Source organism: Meleagris gallopavo, chromosome 7 (genome assembly GCF_000146605.3).
Source record: "Meleagris gallopavo isolate NT-WF06-2002-E0010 breed Aviagen turkey brand Nicholas breeding stock chromosome 7, Turkey_5.1, whole genome shotgun sequence".
Lineage (NCBI taxonomy): Eukaryota > Metazoa > Chordata > Aves > Galliformes > Phasianidae > Meleagris > Meleagris gallopavo.
In genome coordinates, this window is record NC_015017.2 from 20,056,218 (window position 1) to 20,070,862 (window position 14,645).

The 14,645-nt window shown below is 35.0% G+C and overlaps 1 protein-coding gene across 1 annotated transcript; it reads left to right on the forward strand.

Annotated features, from left to right (window-relative positions):
- The first annotated feature begins 3,209 nt into the window (after nucleotides 1–3,209).
- LOC100546961 (growth factor receptor-bound protein 14-like) lies at nucleotides 3,210–14,394 on the forward strand. The gene is made up of 6 exons (XM_010713817.2): nucleotides 3,210–3,328; nucleotides 5,219–5,293; nucleotides 11,837–11,974; nucleotides 13,023–13,133; nucleotides 13,327–13,422; nucleotides 13,931–14,394. Exons 1-6 carry the CDS (start codon nucleotides 3,236–3,238, stop codon nucleotides 14,024–14,026), a joined length of 609 nt encoding a protein of 202 aa, XP_010712119.1. The 5' UTR covers nucleotides 3,210–3,235; the 3' UTR covers nucleotides 14,027–14,394.
- The last annotated feature ends 251 nt before the right edge of the window (nucleotides 14,395–14,645 follow it).

Here is a 14,645-nt window from a genome sequence, read left to right on the forward strand (position 1 = left end):
TTTCCTTTTCCAGTGAGAATATTGTGAAAGTGAGCAGTTTTCTTGTTGCTTTTTCAACAGACGTCTTCTGAGGTTCCCCTGGGTAGACCAGAGTCCCTTGGCCGGGCACATAACTGCCTTTCTCTTCTCGTTTGTGTTCACTGTCTGCGTTCATGTAGGCAGCTTGTGGGAAGGCTTTTGGTTTCCCCAGATGGGAAATCACACAAAGCATTACCTGTGCAATAGTATGGGGCAAAAGCATTTCCTGCTTTATTTTGCTTCTCTCGCCACCTCTTCCCTTCAGCTGGGTAGCTAGAGAGGGGACTGCTTGAAATTTGTTCTGTTGTGCACTTCAGTATTGAACCTTCTTTCGTGTGCTTTATTTACTTAATGCAGTTAAGAAGGATCTTTGTAGCAGGTGGTTGTTGTGTTGCACACAGTGAAAATGAAGAGAGAGCAGAGAGACAAGGAGAACACTCGAGTCAGCTGGAAGAGAAAAAAATGATCTAATGAAACCAGTGTGCAGCTTCCTCATGGCAACATTTAGTAATTTGATTGTGGGACTGTGTTTTGGGGTGTACTAGATCAGTGTTTCACTTCCTTTATCAAAACGAGTTTAATAAATTGTAAAATATTCTGTAATGTTACACCTTAAAAATAAAAAAACAACAGCATCTATACCCATCCATTGGGGGTGATGCAGAATGTCTTATTTTTGTACCAAGAAGTAACTCTTGAGGAAATGGTATTTTCTTAAATGTCACAGTGCCAAGCATTCAAGAGTTTTAAATGTCATCCTAGATGAGAGCTTTCTCTGAAAAGAAAAAAAAATGTTCTTTTTATGTAAGGTCTTCAATTCTTTAGTGTCTCTTCCCCCTTTCAATTGAAGAATGTGTTTTGGAATAGAACAGCCTGTCCAAACTTTTAAAATACTCTGCTTAATTTCAGTATTTTGGGGGGGAATTTTTTGTGTTTTCTGAATTGCTGCATGTTTGATTTGCTTCATTTGGTCTTTTTACAAAATGTAAGTTTTGTATAGGATCTTTAAATCATCTTTATGGCCTTAAAGAATAAGTTAAATTCAATGGAGGTTTAACTTTTTTCCACGTGCTATGTAGATCATATGTGTACTTTGTCTTTTGCTAGTAGTGAGCTTGATACTTTTGTATTGAGGTAAAATTTACCTTTATGAGCATACTGTCTCTAAACCTCCTGAAGAAACCCATAGATTTGCAGGCTACAGCAGGCTGCTACTTACCAGGCTTCACAGTGTGGAAGCATGAAGCAGTGACTGATGAAGGAGGAAGCAAGAGAAGATAGTAAAAGGATGCTGTAGTTCAAAGAGATTTTGTTGTGTTTTGTTTTTTTTTTAATTAATTTTCGATATTTCAAATTTGAGGTTTGATTATTTTTTTAGAAGGTTGTACATGCTGCACTTTATGAAAGTCAAACTCTTTTTGACTTTTTTGTTTAGCAAGGACCACTTGCAAAAACTTTGCCTTTATTATTATGTTAATTTCATGTTATGCCTAATTAAGCTTAAACAAACTCAACAACACTAGTTTACCTCCTAGCCTAAGTTTTCTTTCACAATTTTTAAAAAGTTTCGAGCAACAGAGCATCAGAATTCACTTAAAGTGTATCATAAATCTCTTACGGTAATGAAATGAAATCTGGGAAATGTGATCAGAAAATTGCATGAGTTGCATGATTTTTATAATATATTTTAATTGTCTTTTCCCTTTGAAAGTGTGATCAGAATTGGATGTCAAAACTCCATAATTGGCGGGAAGAAATATGTTTTGTTCTTAGATCTACACTGTGAGCAGTCTCATTGCATTACTTGGAGTATGCAGCCCTTAAACTTGCACAGCACATCTACAGGAAGGTTCTTAGGCTATGTCTTCCCTTAAATGCATGTGATACTGCTTTACAATTGAAAAATTCCATCAAGAATATGTGCTGCAGGAGCAGTCTAAAATAGTGAGAATACTGATTCTGACCTCTTATACTTCTCCAATATGCTCATAAAGTACAAACAACTGAATTGTCTTTTCTTCCATTCCCTTTTATCTGCTGCTAAACCAAACTGCACATTTTAGGAGTCATTTAGTAGACTTTAGATGTCTGTTTTGTTTTCCTTTTAGTTTTTCATGGCTTTTACCCTTTGTTTCTTGAATGCTAGTGCTACACCTGCTAAAGTTCTTAAAGTATCCTTGATTTGTGCGAAAGCATTAAAATGCTGAAATGCCCTGTGTGCATCTGCAGTTTTAGAAATGCTTCAAAACATTGCATGGTCCAAGGAAGAAGGCATCTTTTCCATGTTATGGACAGTTTACAATTTATGAATGCTGCATTAGAGGAAGGTGTCAGAATGACATTCTTGATATCCCAAGCAGGGTGGACAGAGATGAGTTGTTGAGATGATGTGCTTCCTGCTGCCCTGGACAGCATGTGGCAGGAGCTGCTTGGATTCTGTTGCATGGAACACGTGGATTGGTTAGAGTAGTGGTATTGACCCTGTGTAAAAGAAAAACAAACCAATGCAAACAAACAAGAAAAACAACCCTAACATGAACTACCTCAGATATTGAAGCTGGGCCCAATTCGGGCCTGGAGCATCTCCCCTATGAAGAAAGGCTAAGTGAACTGGGTCTGTTTAGCCTTGAGAAAAGACGACTGAGAGGGGACCTGATCCAGGTTTATAAATATCTGAGGTGTGGCGGCCATAGCGGTGAGGCCAGTCTCTTTTCAGTGGTATGTGGAGACAGGACGAGGGGAAACGGACATAAGCTGCAGCATAGGAAGTTTCGCACGAATGTGCGTAAGAACTTCTTCACGGTGAGGGTGACGGAGCACTGGAACAGGCTGCCCAGGGGGGTTGTGGAGTCTCCTTCTCTGGAGATATTCAAGTCTTGCCTGGATACCTACCTGTGCGACCTGGTGTAGGGAACCTGCTTTGGCAGGGGGTTGGTCTCCATGATCTCTAGAGGTCCCTTCCAACCCCTACAATTCTGTGATTCTGTGATTCAGTGGGAATGGAACAATAACTTGGTGTAACATGGACCTAGTTAATGGACTGTATTCAGATTACTTGTTTAATGTTTTGTAACATACGTAATTTTAATTATCTGACCTCTGTGTTTTCACATTTTGCTGTTGTGCTCTTAGGTGCAGATTATGTGCTGGATTAATACCATGATTTTATTTCTTTTTTTTTTTAATAGAAAGAGCTATAGAAGACCATGAATTAGTGATGGAAGTCCAGTCAAACTGGGGGATGGAAGAGGAAAACAAATTTTATTTTAGAAAAAATTATGTCAAATATGAATTTTTTAAAAATCCGGTGGTAAGTCATAACATCTTATATATGAAGTGATGTACTTGCTGTTGCTGCAAAATAGCATTTTCTGTTACGCACCGGTAGGCTGCAAAGCTGTTAGTGTAATGTAAATTTAAAGGAGTGATTCGGAAGGTGTATAAAGAGCATAAGAATATATTGCAGTGTCTGTAGCTGTTGGCCAATAACTTTGTTGCAATTGTAGAATATGTGACTTATTTTTTTGAGGGAGGTGCAAAGTGAGAGACATGAACTTGCTTGAAATTTGCAGACAGACCTATGACAAAAATGAGAATTTTTTGAAGTTGAGTGAAGTTTCCATCATGTGGCAACAAAATATAAAGTATAAAATGAAGCAAAACAAGGAGGGGCATCTGTAGAAAAGATTATTTTATTTTTAAAGTGAAAATTAAATGTTATGGCCCAGCACTGCCCAATGGCAGCTTTTCTGAGCTGCAGCTAAATGGCAACTGACACAAAAGGCCACAAGCAGCCATAACCTATTAGGAGTAAGTGAAAGTGAAGTGAAAGTTAGTGTTTGCTAGGAATGGAAAGGGAGCAGAGACAACTTGTAACTCAAATATGTGGCAAAGGTTAACACTGTTGATTCATTCCTTGCTTGATGGCAAAGGCCACGGAAGCAGTACTGGCATAGAAGGAGAAACTCACCTTCTGGTTACTCACATGCACAGTGTATTTGGACCGCTCCTAATGCTGTCTCTTATACAGCTTGTTTCAGATGTCAAAGAGAGAAATAGCAAACAAGAATGAGGAACTAAAAGGTGAAAAGTTGAAGGGAAGTTAAATTATGTAATTGAAAAGGTAAATGTTGATGCGGCAAAATATAGAAGAGATTTGAGGGTATTTTCTTGTTCCACACGTGTTTCTCTGGACAAATCATGTATTTCCATGTCAAACAGATATCATTATACTAGTGAAAAATTCTAAGTTTGAGTTAGTGTATAGTTAGAGAAGCTTTCAAAGAGTAAATATATGTGTATTGTTTAACCAGTGAACAGAACCTGCTGTGAAGCATGGCAAGCATGCAGCTGTGAATACCTCCAGTAGCTGTGCCTAATGAAAGCATTTGCTATTCCTGTTGAGTTGATCTGAGTGCTGTGGTACCAAGTGTAGCAAGAATGCTTTATTAGAAATGAGTTAATATGAGTGAACCCTAACAGTCGTTCAACTTCCTTATAAATGAAAATTAGTGCACATTGGGTGATCAAGGGAGTGTTAGCTTCAAAACCTCCCAAGCCTTGAGAAAACTCTAGTAACGGTCAGTCTCTTCAGGTTCATACCTGCATGGTTATATTGAACCTCAGCACCCGTAGGTCTGTGCCATAAATTACCACTGGTGCTTCCATTGATAATGAAATTGGCACTTTCTTAATTGTGGACTTTTTAACCTTTCCATATTAGTGTAGTCATATTTCAGTATTCATTCTTATCCATATGATTCCAAATAGACAATTCAAAACAAAACCCGAAAAACATGAAAGGACTTGTTCTCTCTTCACAGGAGTTATAAAATATTTTACTAAGATTCTGGTATAATAAAAACAATAGAAAACAGTGTGTTTTCCAGCATGTTGGTGTGTGTCATCCCTACTTTGTAGCATGTTGAAGCCCCTGGCAAGTCTTCCTTGTCAACAGCAGTAGAAATTACTACTAGAAGAACACTAAAGGCTAGGTACTGCAATATGACTTGCACTGCTGTGTGAAACCCTCTTGCTTTTTCTCATATTTCTAAGTTACTCAGCAAAGAATACATAGTCTGTCACAAATTTAGGAAGGATACTGAAGTAAGCTTTTTTTTTATTTTTTTACATCCATAAGAGAAACAAAGTTTAATATTGATTTTTGACAGAACTGTGATACAAATTATTGTCATTGCAGAGTTTTTTTCCTGATCATATGATATCTTTTTCAAGTGAGACCAATGCAGCTGTAAAACACTCTGGGATATTACAGGTATGTAACATTTAGAGGACATGAACCATTATATTTTGGAATTCACAGTTGTCTATATTTGGTGAGCATATCTCTTTGTCACTGTAAGATCTGTTGGTAGCTTTTGTGGAACTCAAAACATGGCTAATGACTTATTTTCCTTATGAAATATGGAGTATCTCTTCCAGACAGTTATTATATAACTATACTTGGAAACTGGCACCCTCTTTCAGAATCAAATAGCATAAAAATGGCTAAAATGCGGTAAAGAAAAATGATTAGTACCTGTGTTGAGTTTTTCAGGTAAAGCAGTTTTCTTGGAAGATTGTAGTCCTGAAATAATTATCACATACAGCAGCACAACACTAGAATACTGAGGAGTTGGTAATATGATACAAATAGATACAAAAAAGAGTTAAATGGTTGAACTTAATGAGTAGAAATTTTAGACTGACTAGTATGATTTGTTAGCTTGAAGGCTACTGTAACCTTACAAAAAAAAATGGTAGGTCACTCAGTGTTAGTCATCTTTTAAGTGGACACAAGATTTTAATTTACAGTGGGAATAATTTCACAGAATGACCATATCAGGGATCATCATCTTACTTCTGAAAGAGGGGAAAAATGAGTAATAAAGGTGGAAACATACACATCACTCTTGTTTGCTTGTCACTAGGAAATTTAATTAATAGAAGAACTTTCACTGGTCTTAAGACAACAACTCTGTGTGTGAGTTTTGGGGATAAAGAATGATTGGAAAGGCAACATAAGAAGAGATATTTTAAGGTAGAACTAAAAGTAATATGGAAATAAAAAGATATTTTTTGTGCATCTATACAATACATTCTACCAGTAAATGAAAAACATTTAAGAACTAAATTTCAAAGCATTCATCTATACTGAATAGTTATATCCTTATACATATATTTGCTAATATATATCTATTTGCTAGCATTCTCTTATTTATGTATTAATATATGCATATGTATATTTAATACAAAATATTTTATATTTATATGTGTTCTATATACTAATATATAAAAAAGAGGATGCTAACAAATAGATAATGCCCAAATGTAGTTTAAAAAGTTCCACATAAAATGTAATTGATGCATACTGTTACTTAAATCATTTTTATGAACTTAAATAAAATTTTTATAACATCAAAAGATGCTGCATATCTGATAAAAATTGATTCACTTTTCCTGTTTACACAGCAAATAGATTATGTAGTTTAATGCAAGCATTTAATTTAGTCATCGAATCTTGTCCCCTTTATTGTGAGAATTTTTATTTTATTTTTTTGCTTGCAAACAATCTCATATTTGAGTATTTTAAGATGAAACTGTTTGCCATTTATACCCTTGCACAGAACTTCTTTCAGCCCTCAGAACAGAACATATGTGATACATGGAAAATGTGCAAGGCTTGTAGATCAGATTGAGAATTGTTCTAAATATATATATCCATATATATATCCAATTCTGTGAAGTTTGACAAATTTTTTGTGATCCCTCATCTGTTGCTATTGTATGTTGTATTGCGTGTTTAATTGCATTTGGGCTAACAAAACTTAGTAGACATAAATACCTACTCAGATTTGTAGCTGCCATGCTTGTTTCAGCAGAAGCTCTTCAGTTGATAGTTTACAGTGGGTTGCTATTTCCTTGGAAACTTTCATTAAGACAGGTTAACAGTCTTGCATTATTATTTGTGATGTCCTTGGTCAGGTACCAAGAGAGACATTAATCTTAACAAATCAGTGCTTACAAATGATTAAAAAATCACTTCTGATACTTTTATAGCTTTTTGTGGATTGACCTGTAAGCAAGTAAAATGTTTTTCAAGTATGATTTTCTTGACTTTCATTGAAAGCAAAAGTGGAAGTATTTTTGTCTCATGACTTTAAATCAGAACATCTGAATGGCATTTAAAAAAAAAAAGAAAAGCAAAATGTATACCTGCCTCCTCTCTGTTTAGCATGTGCTAAATAAAATCACTAGTTCTGAAGTACGCCAAATATCTATGTGTAACAAGATGGGGTTTTAATCTTGGCTATAAAGATCTTTAGCCTTAAAAAGTAAAGAAGTATGTGATTATATTGCTTAGAGTGGGACTGTTGCATATGCACGTGTCTAGTTGTAGTCACTTGGGGTTATTTGGAATACACATTAAGTTATTTTTGCATGTAGGATGCCTTAAAATAAAAATCAGAGCAATATTTAGATTTTAATCAGAGGCTTCAATGACAATGAAATATTCTATTATTTTTATATGTTGATATTTTTTGTTTTGTGTGAGAATTAGTAACTCTCGTAGGTGGGCAACAAATTCATTCACTTGGTTTAATTAGATATGAAACTTGTTGCGTGTAATTTTAAATAGGACTTGTGGCTTGTTTAAAATGTGGTCTGCTTCTTGGAGCAGCTCTTGGATGTGCACTAATATATGCATTAGATCCTTTCTGATTCTTACTCAAGACAGCATTCCTAATGAATAGACAGCAAAACATAGGCAGTGTTGACAGGACTGAGTTCTTCATTGTTAGCTGAAATCCTAACCCCACTGAAGTAAATAATTTTTTTCTTTAAAATTATTTTATGGGACCAAAATTTTACATTTCTTTTGAGAATAAAATTTCTCCAATTTTGTACTTTTAAATATCTTTAATATTTACCAATTTTTGCACTATGCAGGATGTCAGTCACATTTAAATGCAGTGATGACACAACTTCATTATGGAAGTTTGAAGTTACTTGGGCATTTATGCTTTTTTTTTCTCCTTTCACTTTAATAATAGACCTATTCCTTCCTTCTTGATTGTTGAATAGATGTGATTGTTATTCAAGTTCTGTAGCTAGACTTGAAGTTCGGAGTTCAAGACTCATATTGACCAATTTCATGACTTCTTTCTAATAGCTTTTTATGTATAATGTAAGTACATTAGAGAGTTATTGTAGATAGCACCTGTCCAAGCCATCTTCCAAAGCAATGAAAAAAAAACTTTCACATGGTGTAAAATATATTAGAGAAAGTAGCATATATATTTCCTGAACAAATATAAAACTTGAACATTACGTATGGAAAAAATAAATTAAAGACAGAACAGAATTACAAAAGCAAATGCTCAGAATTTTGCGGAAGTTAGAATTACCAATACAGTCTTCCCCTTTTGCCCTTTCCTCTTATTCCCTTCTGTATTTCAATCTCATTCTCCATATTCTTAGTTGTTTTTTTGTCTTTATGGGTTTAAGATTCATTCTTGAATCATAAGATTCAAGATTCAAAAGAAGCATTCTTTTATAAGCCCTTTGCTGCAGCATGTCCCTCTTTTCCTGATCATTTTTGTCTGACTCTGGTACAGTTTTCAGACTGGAATATCTCTGCAATGAATTACAGTCTTTTATCAGTTTCCAGACATATTCTAATCTGCCCATTCCCTTTTGCCATCTTGCACACTAGGCTTTGCTGGCCTTTCTCCCAGTCTAAACCCTCAGAATGACTGAAGTCTAAAGGAGAAAATAATGCACATCAGTATCAGTTCCATACTTAGTGACCCTAACATTTATTAGCATGCTCAGAAGAAAATCCTGTGCCTTCCCAATAGCCTTGGACTCGGTCATGGACAACAGTCATTGCATTTTTGAAGAAATCGGTCATCAAATTAAATCACAATTCACAGAGTCTTAGGAAAATAACAGCTTCTCTATTTAACTCTCAAAATTGTGTGTACCTGCTTGAGAAGCATTGACCTCAGTAAATATTGTTCTCTTCCCCCAGTGCAGCCATTCTTCCATTGAAAAAGTTGAAGGTATTATTATTCAGTGTCCGAAAGCAGACAAACAGGTTGTGTCATTGAGAACATAGCTTTTGATCTTCATTCTCTTCAAGTGACATCTAGTATTTTTTGCATTTTTTGCTACTGCATTCGTTTAAGATAGTGGAGTGTTTTTCCTGTTCCACTGGTTTTCATTCTTTTTGTTTTCTTTTTCTTTATTTTGTTTTGTTTGTTATTCAGGTTGGTTTTAAGCTTGTTGGTTGTAGAGCAAATCAAATAATAATCCAATCCTTGGTGCTGTCATATATTAGTATCTGAAAGACATGGTGACATTTGATACACCCCACATATCACACTAGATATTTCACTGCATGAGAGTCAGGGTACAAACTTACTTCAGCTTGTTATGTAACCAGTAATTCTTGCCTGCAACATGACATCTTTTAACTCTTCTAACAACTTACCTACATGAAAGACTTCCCAGATTTTTGGCCTATCTTGATTTTCTTTTTCTGCATAAACAGCAATCCATTTCCCTCGTAATAGACTTTAATCTTGTATGTACTTCCATTAAAAAAATCAAAAGACTTTGATTTCTACTGTATTTAGTTTTACATATTTATCAAATATATTCAGTTCTCACTCTGAAATATATTTTCCGCTCTTTTTTTGTGCAGTTAATGGCATTTTCTCTCTCAGTTTTCAACTGTCATAGAAAGAAAGATGGATATAGAATTGCCTTTTTCCTAGCGATATTGCTACCTTTGATAGCACTGATAGCACGGGTACAGAAGTGACTGTTGAAGCTGAGATTTGTATTATTCCTGCACTCTGGCCTGCTGCATAAGAAATGTGTTTTTCCTGATTGTGCTTCTGGTTGGAAGCTCTTATGACTGGAATTGTCGGGAAGATGCTCATGCAGACTGAGAGTAAAGCACTCATTTTCTCTTCTGCAAAGATACTACAACCTAAAGAGATGCTCTTTTGGTTTTACATATATTGACCATCTTAGAATATCCTAAAATTTCAGTTTGAATTTTGTTATGGAGTTAAAGGCTGTTCTGAAAAAGTATGTTGTATTCACCAGTCGATTTGTTAATACATGGCAAACGGGAAAATTAACAGGTTGGAACACTGTGCGGGACCTTCTTGACAGTGTGGATGAAATAGCTTAAACTGTATTTTATATGGCTATGTGAAAGCAGCGCATGTAGATGGATGTACCTAGTTTTTTAATTTACTATTCATATAAATAGCAGTGAAACTCTCATAATGCATTCTCAGTTGTGGGCTAGATATTCTGGATGCTCCTCTGTCACATGCAACCTGCCCTTATTACTGCATTCGTAACAGCTGAATTTAATCAGTTTGGGATGTTCTACATGTACTGACATGCATCTGACTGCAAGGTAGGAAAACAATAAAAATGAAAGTAGCTCTGTTTATTTGAGTTGGAGGCCATTATTCAGTGGTGGAAAAACTTGGTGTACTTCCAAAATCACATTCACTTCGTAATTTTGTTGCAGTTTGGTGCCAGCCAGGCTCTTGCCTGGAAATCTGTTGCTTCATGTCATCAGTTTAGATTTTCTGGAAGTGGCAGCAGATAGGAGGAGTACACAACAAGGAAAGCTGCTGATATCAGCATGAAAGCCCCTTGTTCCTTGAAACTTAGATATTGTTTATGTTGCAACAGGCCAGCTTGGGTCAAAATTCCTTGAAGAGAGTAGTAATAATATGAATTCCTTTCCATACATAAAATTTGAAAAGTTCTAGGTTTGTATGTTTAGGTTAATTTTAATGAATAAAGAGGAACAGAATTGAATATGTTAAATGGAATTAGAATACAGTTAACACTGTTGACAAATTTAGTAGGTGCTTTTGCAGATTGAATAGAACTGTATACTTGGTCTTCACAAGGTGACAGCTGTATTGATCTCTGACGGTGTCTGGCTAAAATGGCTCAGCAGAAATCAGTAAATGTCTTGAGTAGAGACAGTGTATGAATTAGCTCCTCTCAGTGCATCAGTTAACTCCTGTCCATCCATATCATTCTGACTTTCCAAGGATTTGTGAGGGTTCAAACCTGTGGTTCTGGAGGCAAAAGGGCTGATCCCCCTGAGACTTTAAACCCCTCCTGTCTTACTCCTGATGCAGATTTTTTCAGCCAAAAACTCTCCACCACATGACCTTGAATGCAGGCAGTAAATACCTGGTGTGACTCTTGGTACAACTAAAGCACCCGCTTTAGCATCACACATGTTCCAGAGACCTTATGTTTCCTCCCCTTTTGAAAACAGTAGTATCCTCCAGACGTGTGTGGATTTGTGATATAGATATTTTGTTTGCTGAATTAATTTTAATTTACATCAGTTCCCTTTTCTGGTCTATAACAGGCAGGGGAGGGTGAGGAGAGCTGTCATATTTTTTCCTTCTGTTGGTAGCGTTGATTTGCAGTTTTATAAAAATAGGGTCTGAGATATGGGATCAGAACTTCTTACACTGGTTTTTGTTGCTGAAGTTAACATATTGTGTAACTAATGTTCTCATTTCAAACCATATGTTCAATATAAATATGTAGCTTGGCTTTCATACCTTGGAATTATGTAATAGCCTGAGTGCCTTAAATGAGAGGTACTCTTAATGAGATAAGATCCAATAACTGAATTACTGTGATGTAATAGTGGCTTCAGTGATATATTCCTCTTAGTCTTGTCTGAATATGTTAATGAAATAGCAAGAACGACTTCAGATAAAAAGAGAAATGCATGGCTGATATTTTCTTTCAGATGTTCCTAAGCTCCAGCACGTATCCTGAGATTCATGGTTATTTACATGCAAAAGAGCAGGGAAAAAAATCATGGAAAAAATTATACTTTGTTTTGAGAAGATCTGGCCTTTATTTTTCCACTAAAGGTACATCTAAGGTAAGGCAAGGAAAAAACAGCAGAGGAAAGAAATCTCAATTTAGAGCACATGTATATATATTTGTCATTTAATTCAGTATTAATTCAAATTTAAATTTTAACTTAATGTGATTAAAAAGCAAACCATTTTATATTTAATCTATTGTAATTGGAAAGAGAGATTGAGATACAGAATTGGAAAAGCTTTGTATCAGGAAAACGTAGCTTCTTTTTTTCTATTGAATTTATTTTGTTTTCCAATCAGTGAACAGAGCATCGTTTTATAATAGTTAAAATTCTGGACTGTAAGTAGATGCTCTGAAAGATGAGCACAATACTTCAATGTGTAAATTAAACAAAAACCTATGTTTAAAAGGATTTTAAGGGAAGATTTTTAGAGTCCTCAAATTTTTTTATCATTGTTCAGTTTTCATTTGCTAGTTCAAACTTTTGATGGCAGAAATTAAGCCTGATTATATCAAACAGGATGAGAGACACTTTTAATGTAGACCACTTAAAATACATGCTTTTCACCATTCTGAATTTTCTGTGTTATCCACCAGAGAGTATTAATTGAGCTACTTTTGCATCCTTCAACGTCTTTTTCATTCTTCTTTTTTTTTTTTTGCTTGACTTAATTACACTTATCTTGGATGATGGAGGTAATAGCTACAACTAATACTGAACAGTAATTATTACAGTGTGCTGTTTCTTAAATTCTGAAAGTAGATTTTATTTTGTTGCTTGAAATGAATACTGCTCTCAAAATTTCCAACTTCTACTCCTCTTGTGACTTGAATCTAGTAAATGTTTTCCCAGAAATCTAATAACTTTCATACTTTGTGTTTTCTTTCTCTCTGGAAGAATGAACTCTTTGACTAGTTTAAGATATTCGTTATCTGCATTAGGAAGTGAATTTTGAGTTGCCTCTTTCTAGACAGTGTCACAGTTAAAACTGAGATATAAGACCTTATTTTGAAACAAGATAACTACTATACTATTCTGAGTTTCTTATCTGGAGAGGCTAGATAAAAATAGTCTAACTGTATTACATTGCTCTTCTTTATAGGAGCCAAGGCATCTGCAGTTTTTCTGTGAATTCAGCAATAGTGATATATACATGTTTTTGACAGGCAAAAAGATTTCTGGAGCACCAACAAGCTATGGATTCTGCTTTAAGGTACAAGCTTATCATTCTGATACATATTAAAGCAAGCCACAGTTTTTCAGTAAGCTTAAGTTTCTTTAAGGCTTTTGAAAACAATGTTCAGCTGTCTATTATAAAATAGGAGAATTAGTGGCTTTTATTTCAACAGGTATTATCTTCAAGATATGCATTAATGCTAAAAAAAAAATGTGCTGTGGCCTTCTAGCCTAACAAATCAGGAGGAACCAGAGACCTGAAACAACTCTGTGCGGATGATGAACAAAGTAGGACCTGTTGGATGACAGCAATAAGGTTGTTTAAGGTAACTTTTCTGTGTGGAGTTAACTTCTTTCCTAAGTTTACTATTTGAAATTTTGATACTGTTAAGTAGAGAAATAACATACGTTCCTATGCAAAAGCAGTATCAATTTTGTACAACAAAAGCTGAACTTTCATCTCAACAGACAGACTAAATTACTGGAATCACTGTAAGGGAGGGAATGATATCACTTGTAACCTGGCTGAATTTAGAGACACTTGGTAATGGCAAACAAAACTAGAAGAATACATGAGGTGTTTTAAAAATGTGTTTGTTGTGGAAAAAATAGGCATAGGTCAGTTGGTGTATTAAATAGCAGAATTTCGTGTAGAATGTACGTTTTAAAAAACTAAAGCAAAAACAATATTGTGTTTTTCGTTATCTTTACAGCATTTGTCCCTATTTTATAATGATAAAAAATCATGGAATCATAGCATTGCCTTTTACATATGGAAGAAAGTTTACTCGGTTTATGGTTTAAAATGCTAACCATATTATTTTCTGTTTTTAGTATGGCGTGCAGCTGTATCAGAATTTCACGCAACCATATCAAGGTAGAAGTGGCTGCAGCCCTTTGAGTATGACACCTATGGTATGTCCCACATAGCTCCATGAGTAAATACATTGTTTCTGTAATGATGCTATTTTAAAGTGACTTTTGTCAGTAACACTACTGACCTAATCCTGCAAATTTTAAATGTGTTTTGCATGTGTGAAATCTTTAGGGACATCAGGGTAGATGAGAGAACTAATTAATTAATTTACTTATTTGATACAAGTTGGACAGTTCAGACCAGTTAGCAGGCTTTTCTCTTTTGTCAAATATTCAGTATTTGGGGAGTTTATTGGATTATTATCACTATCAAAGAGGATTTTAAAAAAGTAGCAGAACTATAAATGCATTAAAAACAAATCAAGTGTTGAAGGTTACACATATTGTAAATGATGAATAAAAAACCTTTAGAAACTCTTTTTCAGTATACGGTAATGCTTCTTTCTGTTCTTTTTTTTTTCCCCAAGTGGTTATTTATTTAAAATGGATTTAATCTGATGTAATACTGCCTGGAGCTCAGAGGAGCACCGTAATTTGGCAAAACTGGATTTTGGAGGAATAGCAGTCTGTAGACTGATGATCTATCTGTCTCCCCAGCCAGATAATTTGGGATCAGATTGTCCTTTTAAAACCTTATCTTACTTATCCCAGTCACTTCATTTCCTTTTTTTTT

Excerpts from the sequence above, each read along its gene's own strand:
- LOC100546961 (XM_010713817.2), top strand. The coding sequence starts at position 3,236 with ATGGAAGTCCAGTCAAACTGGGGGATGGAAGAGGAAAACAAATTTTAT. Across the intron at positions 11,975-13,022 it reads CCACTAAAGGTACATCTAAG|GAGCCAAGGCATCTGCAGTT; the intron begins GTAAGGCAAGGA and ends TCTTCTTTATAG. Across the intron at positions 13,134-13,326 it reads GCTATGGATTCTGCTTTAAG|CCTAACAAATCAGGAGGAAC; the intron begins GTACAAGCTTAT and ends GTGGCCTTCTAG.